The sequence below is a fragment of the Anolis sagrei genome, chromosome 4 (assembly GCF_037176765.1).
Source record: "Anolis sagrei isolate rAnoSag1 chromosome 4, rAnoSag1.mat, whole genome shotgun sequence".
NCBI lineage: Eukaryota > Metazoa > Chordata > Lepidosauria > Squamata > Dactyloidae > Anolis > Anolis sagrei.
The window spans coordinates 238,602,298-238,617,978 of record NC_090024.1 but is presented as its reverse complement, the minus strand read 5'-3'; the positions used below and the strand labels follow the sequence as shown (position 1 = coordinate 238,617,978).

General features: G+C 45.6%; 2 protein-coding genes across 2 annotated transcripts; both read left to right on the top strand.

Moving 5' to 3' along the window:
• The first annotated feature begins 7,456 nt into the window (after window positions 1-7,456).
• LOC132772567 (protein ABHD16B-like) lies at window positions 7,457-8,773 on the top strand. The gene has a single exon (XM_060771472.2). It carries the CDS (start codon window positions 7,457-7,459, stop codon window positions 8,771-8,773), a length of 1,317 nt encoding a protein of 438 aa, XP_060627455.2.
• Window positions 8,774-13,087: 4,314 nt separating this feature from the next.
• LOC132772568 (protein ABHD16B-like) lies at window positions 13,088-14,476 on the top strand. The gene has a single exon (XM_060771473.2). It carries the CDS (start codon window positions 13,088-13,090, stop codon window positions 14,474-14,476), a length of 1,389 nt encoding a protein of 462 aa, XP_060627456.2.
• The last annotated feature ends 1,205 nt before the right edge of the window (window positions 14,477-15,681 follow it).

Sequence of the window (15,681 nt, the reverse complement as noted above, 5' to 3'; positions counted from 1 at the left end):
GCTGTAGGGCACAGAGCAAAGAGCCTTTTCGATCTGGAAGTGTCACATTGACCAACCATGACACTCCCCTTTTTTGGAGTTAGTAATTCCCATAACTCTCCTAGCCAGCTAGATATTACATTAGGAAGAACTTCCTGACTGTGAGAGCTGTTCAGCAGCAGAACTCTCTGCCCCGGAGTGTGTTGGAGGCTTTTAAATAGAGGCTGATGGCTGATGTCAGGGGTGCTTTGAATGCAACTTTCCTGGCAGGGGGTTGGACTGGATGGCCCATAAGCTCTCTTCCAACTCTAGGATTCTATGATTCTATGCTTCCTCCTCTGTGTAAACCTCATTGGTTTCCATCCCAGAACGACATCTCGGCTCCTCCCATTCAGAGCTATGAGACAAGGACACATTTCCTTTTGCCAGCCAAACATCAAAAAAGTAGAATTCTTTCTATACCCATATTGTTTACGTTTCTTGCCAAGGATCATTGCTACCAAAACACATGTTAGTGACTGCTGGGCCCAGTACCTGCCTCTGTGTCCCAGGGCAATGCCTTTGGGGGAACCGGCTGCCATTGTTCCACTTTCTGGGCAAACGTGCCATGCCTCCGGCTGAAGCTCGCCAGCAACCAGTGGAAGAACGAGGGCACATATCCAATTGGCAGAGATTAGCAAAGATTAGCCATCAGGGTGGGAGATTTCTCCCCTTAAGCAGCAGATGGTCTCAGATTGAGTCAGGGTGAACTGAGTCCAATAGGGTTAAGATCCCGCAAGCTGGCCTGGGCTGTCCCATGATAGTGGGCGCACAACGTCCAACGTTGCTCAGATGGAGATCGGGACATAGTGTGGTCAAGAGGGCAAATGTTAACAGCAGATGAATGTTAAGGTGGGTTTAGGGGGTTCCGTTCAAGACTTGTTAATCATACCCTTGTAATTACGGGCACATTTACAGCAGGCATGGGCAAACTTTGGCCCTCCAGGTGTTTTGGACTTGAACTCCCATAATTCCTAACAGCCTACCGAGGTCTCTTCCAACTCTATGATTCTAGGTTAGAAAAATTGATTTTCATATTATGTGCAAAAATATGCTAAGGATCCAAGAATAGATGGCAGTGTGCCGTCACACCCAGACCCTATAACATTAAAACTAAGATGTGCTTTTCTCTTTATCTGGGTGAACCGCTGGGGGTCTTTCTTTGAATCAATAACTCAATACTTTCAGCAATTGATGCCAGTCAAGATATGGACATCAACAAAATATTTATTTTCAAAGTCCTTGGCAGAGTTGGCACAGCTTCATAAAGTTACAACACAAACAGTCAGTTTGAGAAACCATAGAGAAGTTCTTTCTTTGGGTTGTTGTAGGTTTTTTTGGGCTATATGGCCATGTTCTAGAGGCATTTTCTCCTGACGTTTCGCCTGCATCTATGGCAAGCATTCTCAGAGGTAGTGAGGTCTGTTGGAATTAGGAAAATGGGTTTATATATCTGTGGAATGATCAGGGTGGGACAAAGGACTCTTGTCTGCTGGAGCTAGATGTGAATGTTTCAACTGACCACCTTGATTAGCATTTAATGGCTTGGAAGTGCCTGGGGAAACTTTTGTTGAGAGGTGATTTGATGTGCCTGATTGTTTATTCTCTGTAGTTTTGCTGTTGTAATTTTTGAGTTTTTTTTTTAATACTGGTAGCCAGATTTTGTTCATTTTCATGGTTTCTTCCTTTCTGTTGAAATTGTCCACATGCTTGTGGCTTTCAATGGCTTCTCTGTGTAGTCTGACATGGTGGTTGTGGGAGTGGTCCAGCATTTCTGTGTTCTCAAATAATATGCTGTGTCCAGGTTGGTTCATCAGTTCTTTCTTTCCCTTTTTCTTCAATTACTGAGGTAAACTTTCTCCAAATGGTAGAAAAAATCCTGAGATATTTCACCCTAACCCTGAGCTGCTATGGTTAGAAAGAACAGGTCTTTCCCTATCTAAGCAGGAGGTCAGTTTGGGAGATGAAGCAATGCTCAATAGTACTCAGTAACTATTTCTCTCTATTTCTCAATAACTCAATTACTATCTCAATATCTTAATCTCTCTCTCTCTATAACTCAATAAGCTTCTCTATCTCAATTGCCTTTCTTAATAACTCAATAGTACTCCCAATGGGTTTTTCAGAGCTCCCTGCCTGACCAACAGCACATCTGAGGTTCTTTTCTCTACTGAAGGAGGCAAGGGAGATTCCAAAATGGAGATCTCAACCCCAGGAAAAGGGGAAGACTCCAAACCCAAAGAGATACTTTCTAAACCAATAACTGCAGAGGGCCTGCAGGCTGGATTTCCAGCCTCTGATACTGTTCAACTTCTAGGGTGCTGCTGGGTCTATAGCAACCCTGGGGAAATGCAAAGGAATGCTATCCCATGCAGCTAAAAGGCAACGTAAACCATGCTCCTGGAAGAAGGAACAGGCAGACTGTGATTTATTTGCTTCCATTCTTTTTATTGCTATTGTAGCCTGTTGTAAATTGCTATTCAAGGAATTGTGTAATGTTTGCCGTTTACTATTTATTTATTTTATTTACAGCTTTTATATTCCGCCCTTCTCACCCCGCAGGGGACTCAGGGCGGATTACAATGTACACATATATGGCAAACATTCAATGCCAATGTTTGACATACAAACATATACAGACATACACAGAGGCTATTTAACTTTTTCTGGCCGCCAGGGAGCTGTCGCTTTCATCGGCCATCTGCGACGCTGATGAAGCACTTCCGCATTCCCCGCATGCTTCCCCTCTGGAATGCTTTGCTGGAGTCTTCTTTATGGCCTCATAAATCAGTTAATTTAGCCTCCCCACATGTTAAGGTGGTACCTTATTTTCCTACTTGACAGATGCAACTGTCTTTCGGGTTGCAAAGGTCGACAACAGGCTACACACAATTGGTTGGAAACCCACTCCAACCCAGGCTGGCTTCGAACTCATGACCTTTTTGGTCAGAGTGATCTTAATGCACCTGACACTCAGCTAGCTGCGCCACAATCCCGGTGCTACATAAGAATAAAATTATGTAATTCTTTTGAATTCCCAATTTGGCAAGGGAAGGAGGCATCAGTCCTCATGCATGTCACAAGGTATAATGGCTCCATTCTTCACTGGTAGCAACCATCTTTTCCATATTGCCTTGAAAGAGGACGATGCATTTCTGCCTCTGGTTCATCTGTCTGTCTCCTGCTGTAAGGCTATGGTTTTGCTGGAGCTTTATTTAGAAAGATCCGGTGTCGGAAAGGAAAGTGAAACCTTTGTGGTCAAATGACATGGAAGGTGTGGGAGCGCAGAGGTCTGAGAAAGGAGACCCGCTTCCTCCACCAGCTGGGATCACTTCCCTTCCTGCCAAAGGCCAAAGCTGCACTGATGAGATAAGCAGGGGTTTGTCTGTTTAAACCTGGCATGGGCAAACTTTGGCCTTCCAGGTGTTTTGGACTTCAAATCCCACAATTCCTAAAAGCATTGTGGCAGTTGAAGTCCAAAGCACTTGGAGGGTGGAAATTTGCTCATGCCTGGTTTAAACCCAACTCATTAGAAATGCCTTGCTGGCATATCCTCCAACATCTCACATGAGAAATGTGGGGCAAGTGTGTTAGGACATGTAAGAAATCAGTTAGTGTGTGTGTAAACTGCAAAATTTATTTATTTTGTATCAAAAACATTGCATAAAATAGTATGTTGTTGTTCATTCGTTCAGTTGTCTCTGACTCTTTGTGACCTCATGGACCAGCCCACGCCAGAGCTCCCTGTCGGCCGTCACCACCCCCAGCTCCTTCAAGGTCAGTCCAGTCACTTCAAGGATGCCGTCCATCCATCTTGTCCTTGGTCGGCCCCTCTTCCTTTTGCCTTCCACTTTCCCCAGCATCATTGTCTTCTCCAGGCTTTGCTGTCTCATGATGTGGCCAAAGTACTTCAACTTTGTCCACATCATGAGGACAAAATAGTATAAAACTGATAAAAATTGAAGGAGCACAGGCGGCTAAATATCTTTTGACAAAAAACAGGCAACTGCAAAATAAGATGCGTGGAGCTGATTGGTTGGGCCACACCCGGGGAGCTAGCTGAGCCAGGGAGTTTTGGTTACAGTTACATTTTCATGTTTAATAATACCCCTTTCATTGCTGAAAGGGGTAGTACGGGGGAAAGGGGTCTCCATTAAAGCTTTATCCCCAATCCTTGCTTCCGAAACAAGCAATTTTTTTCAAAATCCAATTATCACAGGGACAGAAAGCGAGGTGAAATCTTCTGAACAGGGCCACAGGGATCAAAACAAACACCACAGGCGTCTTAATCCTAAACCCAAAGCGTATATATATATATATATATATATATATATATATATATGGTTGGAGTTACACTTTAAAAAAATTCCTGTTCCAAATTACATAAAAAAAATTCAACTCAGGAACAAACCTATAGAACTTATGTTGTTCACAACTTGACAAGTGCCTGTACTCATGGATAAATCTAGAAATTTAAGTTAAACAATCAGCCCCAAAATCTAAGTCAACTCATCCATGGGCCAATGTTTAGGTCCTCCACTGTGATTTTATGGCCAACTTCTACTGTATCTTATGCTCAACTCAATTCTGTACATTACCTACTATCTATCTATCTATCTATCTATCTATCTATCTATCTATCTGAGAAGAGTAATGAAAAGCAAGAGCATCCCAGGAGAACCTTAAAGAAGCAGGACCCTTTTCTGCCATCTCCATTATGGTTTCACTTCAAATCTTTTTTGGATGCCTGGGTGGGAAATTGGTGGCTGCAGCCAGGGACAGCTGGCCCCTTCAGTCGCACTGGTGCTTTCTCCCCTCCGCAGATGAACCTCGACTTATCTGTGGGTCATAACCATCATTTTGTTGTCAAACCTGCCCTTGACTATCCATGGGGTTGACCGATCCATGAGGGAATACTGTTATGAGCAAGAAGAAACACATTAGGAGAGGTTGCAGCAATTTGCTTTTGCCTTAGCCTACTGAGAAGGGTAAGATTTTGCCCTCTTGTTGTCAAACACAGTGCCCCCCATCCCAAAAGATTGATAGTTTTCAAGGACATTAAGCCAGAATGAAATTAAGTGGTGTCCTTCCCTTTTATATGAAGTTGTTGACAACCTGTAATGGACCAGCAGCAGCCAAACCCTTTCAAAGGCAAACCCTTTCCTTGTCTTCACCCTGGTTGGTCTCTCTCTATTCGATTGGCTGTTGGTGTAGATCACCAGGCTATTTTTCCGAATGAAGCACAGAGTGTATGAGGACCAGGACATCCATAGGGATACCAAGGTGCTTGTTTATAAAACTATTGTCCTCCCAACTCTACTATACGCCTGTGAAACGTGGACTATCTACAGACGTCACATACAACTCCTGGAACAATTCCATCAGCGCTGCCTCTGGAAAATCCTGCAAATCTCTTGGGAAGACAAGCGGACAAAAGTCAGCATGCTGGAAGAAGCAAAGACCACCAGCACTGAAGCAATGGTCCTCCGCCATCAACTCCGCTGGACCGGCCACATTGTCCGGATGCCCGACCACCGTCTCCTAAAGCAGATGCTCTACTCCGAACTCAAGAATGGAAAACGGAATGTTGGTGGGCAGGAAAAGAGATTTAAAGATGGGCTCAAAGCCAACCTTAAAAACTCTGGCATAGACACTGAGAACTGGGAAGCCCTGGCCCTTGAGTGCTCCAACTGGAGGTCAGCTGTGACCAGCAGTGCTGTAGAATTTGGAGAGGCACAAATGGAGGGTGAAAAAGATAAATGTGCCAAGACGAAGGTGTGTCAAGCCAACCCCAACTATCATCATCATCATCATCATCATCATCATCATCATCATATTTAATAACTTATTAATCGCCCCCCATCCGAGAATGCTCTAGGCAATTTACAGCTAAATTGTAAAAGATAAAATACATACATACAGAATTAAAAAATTAACAGAGATCGAAAGCTCTAGTAAAAAGTCAGGTCTTAAGTGCGAGAGTAAAAGGCCCTAAGTCACGCATGGCTCTCAAGTAGGGTGGCAAGGAATTCCATAAGGCCGGGGCAGAAATAGAAAAAGCCCTGCGTCTGGTCCTTTCCAAGTGCACTTCTCTAGGACCCGGTATATAGAGTAAGTCACGTTGTGGTGGTCTTTGCGGCCTCCGATGATGGGAGAAGGAGAGGCGGTCCCTAAGATACAATGGACCCTGGCCATAAAGAATTTTAAAGGTCAGAACTAGCATCTTATACAGGTCACGGTACTCAGTTGGAAGCCAATGTAAATGTTGCAGCACTGGTGTTATATGGCATTTCATGGGCATTCTTGTGAGTAACCTGGCTGCCGCATACGGTGCTTTCGGGTCGTAGACATCGAAAGGTCAACATACAGGGCATTGCAATAGTCCAGCCTAGATGTGACCGTGGCATGGATGACAGTTGCCAGAGCCTCGTCAGATAGGTAGGGTGCCAATTGCCTCGCTTGTCGTAGATGGAAAAAGGCCTGTTTACTGGCAGCAGCGACCTGAGCTTCCATTGTCAGCTACGAATCCAGGATGACACCTAAGCTCTTAACAGTGGTCGATGGAGATAGGGCGGCACCATCGAAGGTGGGCAACGGATGAGTCAGACCTGCCGGGCGGCCATGCCAGAGAATCTCAGTCTTCGCTGAGTTCAGCTTCAGTCTGCTAGCACGTAGCCAGTTCGACAGAGCCTCCAGACATAGGGTTAAATTGTCTGGAATTGATGTTGCTCCAGGCTCCAAGCGCAGAAGGAGTTGGGTATCATCCGCATATTGGTAGCAGTCCAGACCGAAACTCCGAGCCAAAATAGCAAGGGGTCTAACAGGACCACCTTCCACCTGGAAACCTATGTCCTCACTGCGGGAGAACATGCAGGTCAAGAATAGGGCTCCACAGTCACCTACATATCCACCTCCAGTACACCGACCTTGGGGGAGAATCTTACTCAGACAACAAGGGATTGCCTAAGTAGTAGTAGGAAGTAAGTCACCAAGCAGGACCCTCCCTAATTTAGGTCCATAGCTTTTAAATTTCGACTTCACTCTCTCCATATGGAGTGAATGGACTACAAACTGCATTTACACTTTGAGGTCCCCATAGCAGCCTAGTGCCTTCTCAACCAAGCCTTGAGTAGTATCATTGCTCACAAAGGGTGGCTTATTATTACCCTTGCCTTGATTGGTTGGCTGGTGAGGACTGAGGCAGGAAGCACTTGATAGACCTTTGCCAGAAACCAGCTTTCCAACCTCAGCAAAGGATAGCAGGAAAGTAGTCAACCTCAAGGAGTTCTGGCACTGCTCTGCCTCCATTTCTGGCTCCAACATTCATGGAATGTTGCTCTCAGCCTCCTTCCCACATCAGCTCCCCATCTTCCTCTTTTTCCTCTCTTCCTTTAATCAATCCCATTGACTTGTGGGTCTACCACCAAAGGTCTTTCCCATGTGCTTCAAAATCAGAGGATTCTTAATGATCAAGGACAGCCGTGTATTCAAGAAATGGCCGGTGGAGTATCGTTGGGTTGACCCCGAGAGCAGCAAAAGCACTCTCAGTGCATATTTCAGCAGTAGCACCACCGTCCCTAGTTACAAAGTAAATTCAGCCTTACTAAGTGAAGACACAAAAAGTAGAAACTCTAGCATCTTCCAAGCCATGCGGCGCAACTCCAGCAAATGTGCCAGATATGTGCTAGCTCACTCCGTCGGCCGCTGCCTGCTTTACCCGGGCTCTGTGTGCCTTCTGAATAAAGTGTCGCTATCTTTACTGGTGCACGGTCGGAGGCATCTGATGGAGGATTTCCATGGGAAACGGGCCAAACTAATTGCTCGCGACGGTAACGAGATCGACACCATGTTTGTGGACAGGAGGAGGAAGAAAACGCCAGAAAACCGGGGGATGAGGTTGGTCATATGTTGCGAAGGCAATGGCAGTTTCTATGAAGTGGGCTGCACCTTCACGCCTCTGAAGGCTGGCTACTCCATCCTAGGATGGAACCACCCTGGTTTTGCAAGAAGCACGGGGAAGCCCTACCCGCAGCAAGACATCAACGCCATGGACGTTGTTCTCCAGTATGCCGTATGCCGTCTGCACTTCATGCTGCCAGACATTGTCATCTATGGCTACTCCTTGGGGTGCTACACCGCCACGTGGGCAGCCATGGCTTACCCAGAGCTGGGTGGTTTGGTGTTGGATGCCCCCTTCGACAGCTTGATCCCTTTGGCCATGAAGGTGTTGGGGGAGAACTTGAGGGGCTTGGTGTGGCGGACGGTGATAGAGCATTTCAACCTCAACGTGGCCGAAATGCTGCGCCAGTACCAAGGTCCGGTGCTGCTGATCCGGAGGACCTTGGATGAAGTCACCAGCACTGAGTTCGACCCAAAGACCTCCCTCCCCGTCGCCAGGACCAACCGGGCAAACAATCTGCTCTTGCAGCTATTGCATTCCCGCTATCCCAATATCATCGATGGGGAAGAGGAGGCTGTGTACTTTTGGTTGTCAGCCGACAGCTTTCCTGTGGAAACCCTCATCTATCGCCACTTCTATAAGGTTGATGAGAAATGGTGCTTCCAGGTGCTTGAGAACTACAAAGCCAGCCTTGGATCTGATTGCTCCTTCCCATGGAAAGTGGGGGAAGACCTGATGTCCAGCCAGAAGCAGGAGCTGGCTTTGTTTTTGGCCAAGAAGCACCTGAAGAACGTGGAGGCGACCCACGGAAGTAATTTGCCATCAGAGCTATTTGACTTGCCCTGGAAGCTCTAGTCAGGCTGGGAAGGTTGGTGGTTTAATTGCAGATGGAAAAAGAGAGAAATAAAAACTAGGGTGTGCTTTGGTTGTGCATCTGTTTGTGAAGGTGCCAGGGTTTATGGGAAGACTAAAAAGAAGAGGAAGAGAAGGAAATATAAATATGTGAGAGGAAGCCACAGGGAGGAGGGAGCAAGCTCGTTTTCTGCTTCCTTGCAGACTAGGACGCGGAACAATGGCTTCAAACTACAAGAGAGGAGATTCCATCTGAACATGAGGAAGAACTTCCTGACTGTGAGAGCCGTTCAGCAGTGGAACTCTCTGCCCCGGAGTGTGGTGGAGGCTCCTTCTTTGGAGGCTTTTAAACAGAGGCTGGATGGCCATCTGTCAGGGGTGATTTGAATGCAATATTCCTGCTTCTTGGCAGGGGGTTGGACTGGATGGCCCATGAGGTCTCTTCCAACTCTATGATTCTATGATTCTATGATTCTGTGAAAAAGAGGAAGAGGAGGGGAGGAAGACATTTTCAAGGATGTTTACAGTACAAATATATAACCAAACACTAATAATATATTAATTATTTTTTTAAAAAAGTCCAAACAAATACTTAATTTAAAATGGCTGTAAACATATCCAAAGTTATTCCTGTTACAACCAATTAAGAGATGGAGAGTTTCTAGAGAAAAGAGAGCAGAGAAAGGACCTTTGGGAGGAAGCTCCATATCTTGGGAGCAGCCACCAAGGAGGTCTTGCCTCTTAGGCCCTCACCAGGTAGGCCTGGGAGGAAGGAACAACTGAGAAGACCTCTAAGACTGAAAGACTTATATGGGAGATTTCAGATACTAAGCCATACAGAATGTTATCAGTCACAACCAGCACTTTGAATTGTGGCAGGAAACAGACTAATAGCCAGTGGAACCATTTCAGCAATGGAGTTAGATGCTGTATTTGTATAACAGTCACCACCCCCTTTGGGGAATACCAAAAACCGAGTTTTGCCATCCCCTGCATAATGGTCGCACTCTTAGTTCACTAGCCTGGGCAAGTGAATAACAGTGCGACTGCTGTTTTGGCACTGAGCAAGCCTCACAGCACCAAAAGGGAAAGGAGGCGGGTGCCGTCAGATTGACTTTTATTACATGGTGAAATAAGACCCTAAAATGGGCCCTTTTTCATAATGTAATAGTTGCATCCACAAAATAATAGTTGTCATCGCACAATAGTCGCACTTCTCTTTCCCCCCAAAACGGAGTGCAACTATTATGCAGTGATTCCCATTGAATCAGTGGGGTTTATCTACATCAGGGGTCCTCAAACATTTTAAACAGAGGGCCAGGTCATGGCCCCTCAAACTGTTGGAGGGCTGGATTATAATTTGAAAAAAAATGAATGAATTCCAATGGTCACTGTACATATCTTATTTGTAGTGCAAAAAGCACTTTAAAAGCAATACTATAATTAAAATGAAAAACAATTTTAACAAATATAAACTTATTAGTATTTTAGTGGTAAGTGTGGGCCTACTTTTAGCTGATGAGTTAGGATTGTTGTTGTTGTGTGCTTTTAAGTCATTTCAGACTTAGGTTGACCCTGAGCGAGGGCCGGGTAAATGACCTTGGAGGGCCGTATCCGGCCCCCGGGCCTTAGTTTGAGGACTCCTGATCTACATGGTCATTCCCTATAAAGAGCTGTCACCAGATTCAGAAGCGATTCCAGATGGTCTCAGGCCTCAATACAATCATTACTCGCAGCAAGACCATTCCCATTGAATCATTGTTTTATCTACATGGTCACTCACTATTCAATCTTTTGTGCAATGTGTCTAATAGTAGTGAGGAACTAACAGCCTCCTCTCATGGGAGTTTGGACATTGCATAAGGAGCTATTCTGTACCTCTTCCTGCAAACCCCATTACTCCTTGTGTGACAGCAGCCAGGCTGTTGGCAGATACATCACCATATTCTTGGCTTGATTGTACAGTGTGGCCAACCATGGCTGCACTCATGCACCTAGCAAAGAAGGATGCTTTCTCCTGTGAGTGCGCAAGGGCAGCCTGAATGCACCTATGTGCATCCAATTGAAAATCAGTAGGTCAGGGGAGACATGGCCTCCAACTCCCTGGATGCTGCTTCAAACCTGAAGAGGAACAGTGCATCCCCCATCTCTCCCCAAACTCACTCCATTCCTCTCATACAATAGCACAAATACACTGGTGAAGACGTGTATCTTGTCTTCATGTCCAGATCTTGCAGAACACATACTTTTGTCTGTTGTTCTTGTTAGTGTATTTCCAGGGTAGGCAGTGGGTGCATTAATCTGATTCAGTAATTCTATGCTAGGTTTGAAAAGGATGATTGGAAACTTTACGAAGTTATCAGAGATTCTGAACCCTGTCCTTGAAAATAGTGAATAAGTTTCAGCACCTTGGATAGCTCTCATAGACACAGAGTGGCTCCTGTAAATCCCACTTGGGTTGACTGTCTAAAGTCACTGGTCATCAATGTACATGCCAATATTGCCATATGCAATGCTGAAAATGTGCATGGGCCAGTGAAAAAGCACAAAAGGGAATAAGGGAGGAAAATGTCAAAACTGGATAAAGAGAAAGCAATGATTTGAATGGAGGTTAACAAAAACAGACAGAAGGGCACTAACTCAATGGCAAGGCATGTGCAGAAGGCAACAAAAGCAGGTCCTGGGCATTTCCTGAGCGTTACTCATGCATACATTACTTTACACATGTGGTCGTGTTATTTTAGCCATGTCATAATGTTCATATTGAGTTTACAGTTGCATGAAGAAGACCAGTTGGGGATTGTGGGTTCTGAAAAAGGATGGATAAACTGTATGTTGCTGTGGACAAACTTTAGCTAAATACAAACTGACATATTCAACTTTAGGAATCAACCTTGTAACTACATTAAGAAGTTCTGGATCAAGAGAGTTGTAAAAAGACTTACAAACTTTATGTTGTTATTGATAAATCTGATTTTCAAAAGAACTTTCAAAACAGCTGTACAAACCACTGTTAGAATTGTTGTGTAATATATATCGTACTAGATGACAATACACTGAATGTTATAGTACTTAAGCAAAGATATAATATACATTATTGCAATTATATAACTGGTTTATTTTGGGTCTTAGGGACCTTTTGTCTTTTGTATTGCAGGGAACCCTTGTTCTCTATGTGTTTTTTTAGCCATGTCATAATGATCATATTGAGTTTACAGTTGCATGAGCAAGGTTCTGTAAGTTGCAAATGCAGTTGAGTGTTCTGGGATAGTGCACCACTATTTACCAGCACATTGGACATATCATTTAATTGGCTGGGAGTGTGGAAACAGAATGGTTGCTTACCTGTAACTGTGTTTCTTTGAGTGATTATCTGTCAAATTCGCACATATGGTATTTCTTACTGCACAAGTGCAGAAAAAAGTACCATATGTACAATTTTTACAGTGACCACGCTGAAGAAGGAAACATGTCCAAATATACCTTTGGTTGCACAGAGTATTCAGCAGAAGTGTGGGATAGAACAGCTATCACTTAACTACATGAGTGAAGATTTACCCCATCCAAGATTTTAGCTAATGCTATTTTGAGGACCCATTCCAAAACTTCAAATTTGTCTTCAAGGGCAGTCCCACATATACTGCTTTACAGTAGTCTAACTGGGATGGTTGCAGTGCCTAAACTAATGTGGTCAGGTTATACCTGTCCAACAAAGCCAGTCAAAGTTGCACCCAAGATGCAAAGTCCACATCTCTCTCCAGAGCAGGCTTGGGCAAGCTTCAGCCCTCCAGGTGTTTTGGACTCCAACTCCCACAATTCCTAACAGCCTATCGGCTGTTAGGAATTGTGAGAGTTGGAGTCCAAAACACCTGGAGAGGCAAAGTTTGACCATGCCTCTTCCAGAGACACAGATGTTGGAATGCTGTTCTAGACTTCAGAGTGTTTCCTTTCATGCTTCCATGGTGCCCATCAGAACGCCCTACTGATTGGTTGGCTCAGCTGCCTTCTATTGTAGAAGGAATGCTCACAAAGGATGCTGACCTCACTAACTGACTGTTACGCTTCCTTTGAGGAGCTAACTGTCACAAGGTGAGCATTCAAGGTAGCGGCTCACCATGGCCAGAGCCCAGTGGTCTGAGTTCCAAAGCCAGCATCATGCCGCTATGAAATAAAGGGGTACAAGAAAAAAACAAAACCAAAAACGAACCTGCCCTGGAGAGTTCAGAAAATATCTGGTGTGGGGCTACTGTTCCTCTTCCCCCTGCCTCTTTTGTAAAAAAAATTAATTTATGCAGAGAATAACCATCGCATCTCTCCATGTGTGTCTTCTGCTTCCCAAAAGCTCTTGCCCAGATATTTAAAACCTATTTTATGGCCAGTTACAACGTTGAATTCGGTAACTGGCCGGTGGACTTCCGTTGGGACGAGGCCGGGATCTTCAATGATTCGACTAACCGTGCGATCAGCAATGGGAAAAGCCATGGTCGCCAGATCCTGGTCAAAGCTGCGCCAGGGACATGTCCACTGGCGTCGGCCTTCTCCACAGGACAATATAGAGAGGGGAACTCCGGATGGGGCTTCATTAGCAGCATCAAACAGATGCCCAGCCGCTTCGCCAGTTACATCATGGCGCATTCTTTAGGCCGCTGGCTGCTGTACCCGGGTTCGGTGTTCATCCTGAACCAAGCTCTGTTACCCATCTTGGCCAAAGGTCAAGCTTGCCTCTTACGAGACTATAATGGCAAACGGGCCAAACTGGTGGCTCGGGATGGAAACAAGATTGACACTATGTTCATAGACAGGAGGACCAAGCAGAAGGGGCAAGTGGAAGAACGCGGGAAGTGGTTAGTTGTGTGTTGCGAGGGGAACGTCAGCTTTTATCAATGGGGTTGCCTTTTCACACTGTTAAAAACCGGATACTCCGTGTTGGGATGGAACCACCCTGGTTTCGCTGGAAGTACGGGCAAGCCCTACCCAGAGAATGATGCCAACGCGGTGGACGTCGTAATCCGTTATGCCCTCCAACGCCTAGGTTTTAGGATCCAAGACATTATTGTTTATGGATGGTCCCTTGGAGGCTACTCCGCCACCTGGGCTGCCATGTCCTACCCATCGTTGGGAGCTTTGATCCTAGATGCCACTTTTGATGACTTGCTCCCCTTGGCTTTGAATGTGATGCCCAAGAGCTGGAAGAAGCTGGTGGTGCGGACGGTGAAGGAGCATTTCAACCTCAATGTGGGAGAACAGCTCTGCAGGTACCAGGGGCCTGTGCTGCTGATCCGCAGAACCAAGGACGAGGTCATCACCACCTGTCCGTTCGGCTTGGAAGACCAGATTGCCAATCTCCGGTGCAACAGGGCCAACGCTCTCCTGATCCAGCTGCTGGAGCACCGCTACCCGGACGTCATGTCCCAAGAAGGGGTGGAAGCTGTCCACGACTGGCTCCGGGCCGCCAACCCCAAGCAAGAGGAGGCCATCTACCGGCGCTACAAGATCAACGACAACTGGTGCATCAAGAAACTGTGGGCTTACAAAGCCAGCCATAAGCATGGAACCCATTTCCCATGGCGGGTCGGGAAGTACATCACCTGCAGAGAGAAACAGCAAATGGCCGTGTTTCTAGCCAAGAAGCACCTGAGGAATGTGGAGGCCAGCCATTGGGCCCCCCTTAGGCCCCGCGATTTCCAGATGCCCTGGAAGTTATAGCTGAGGCCAAGGAGTTGGGATTCGGAAGACATAAGAAAGGGAGAGACAAAAAGACAGAAAAAAATGAAAAAGAGAGAGGGGTTTGGAATACTTGCTCTGAGTGCTTGTCTGGTTTTTTTTTTTTGGCTGTTGTTATATATTTGAGCCTTTTCCAACATGTGCTCTGCAGATATGTGACACTACGACACCAATCGTGTTCCCTGGGGATGATGGGAATTGCAGTTTGGCATATCTGAAGCATGCCAAATTGGGGAAGGCTGGTCGATTTTGTTGTTTCCTAGAGGTTGGGTGCCCTGAAGTCAATTTAAGTGATTGGCAAATCCATGCTCAGTTAGTCTGAACTTTGTTTAAGTACACCAGTCAAACAGTTGAGCCTCTCTTTCCAAAAATAGCCTCAACACATTGGTTAGCTCCTGTAAACTTCAGACTGACACCCAAAGTGGGTTCAGTGTTGCATTGATGTACAACCCACCAAACACTGGTTGAGTGAAAATGGTAAACAATGCATTTTAGCTTACGAAAATTACTGACTGGTGACAGTAGTGCGCTTCGGGGCAGGTGGGGACAGCACAGCTTTGTAATGTTAGCTTGAGGGACTACAACTCCCAGAATCCCCCAACTAGCCTGGCCACTGCCTGGACAATAAATTCTTTTACTTCTCTTGAAATGACAACCTGAGATGGCCTTCAAATGCAGTCTGAATTTGGGGAAGTCTTGAGAAAGTTTGCTGCATAGGGGAGCTTAACAACCTCCATGTTCAAATAACTGGGAGGCAGCTCATTGGTGAAGATAAATGATCAAAACTCAGTTGAGTCTGAGGATTTGATATTGGTGATGATCTATACTGCTGGTCAATATAGCCAAGCATTGCAATCCATAGTAGAGTCAGAAATAATATGCTTCAGTATCTCAGTAGCTAGAGAACACAAGTGTGAAAGTAGCAACCAAAGCCGTGTTCTTCATTGTATCAGCAGGACTGCTGACCAGTAGGTCAGTGGTTTGAATCTGGGGAGAACGGGTTGAGCTCGCTCTGTAAGCTCCAACTCCCCATGCACGGACATGAGAGAAGCCTCCCACAAGGATTGTAAAACATCAAACATCCGGGTGTCCCCTGGGCAACGTCCTTGCAGATGGCCAATTCTCTCATACCAGAAACTACTTGCAGTTCCTCAAGTCGCTCCTGACACACACAAAAAATAGAATTA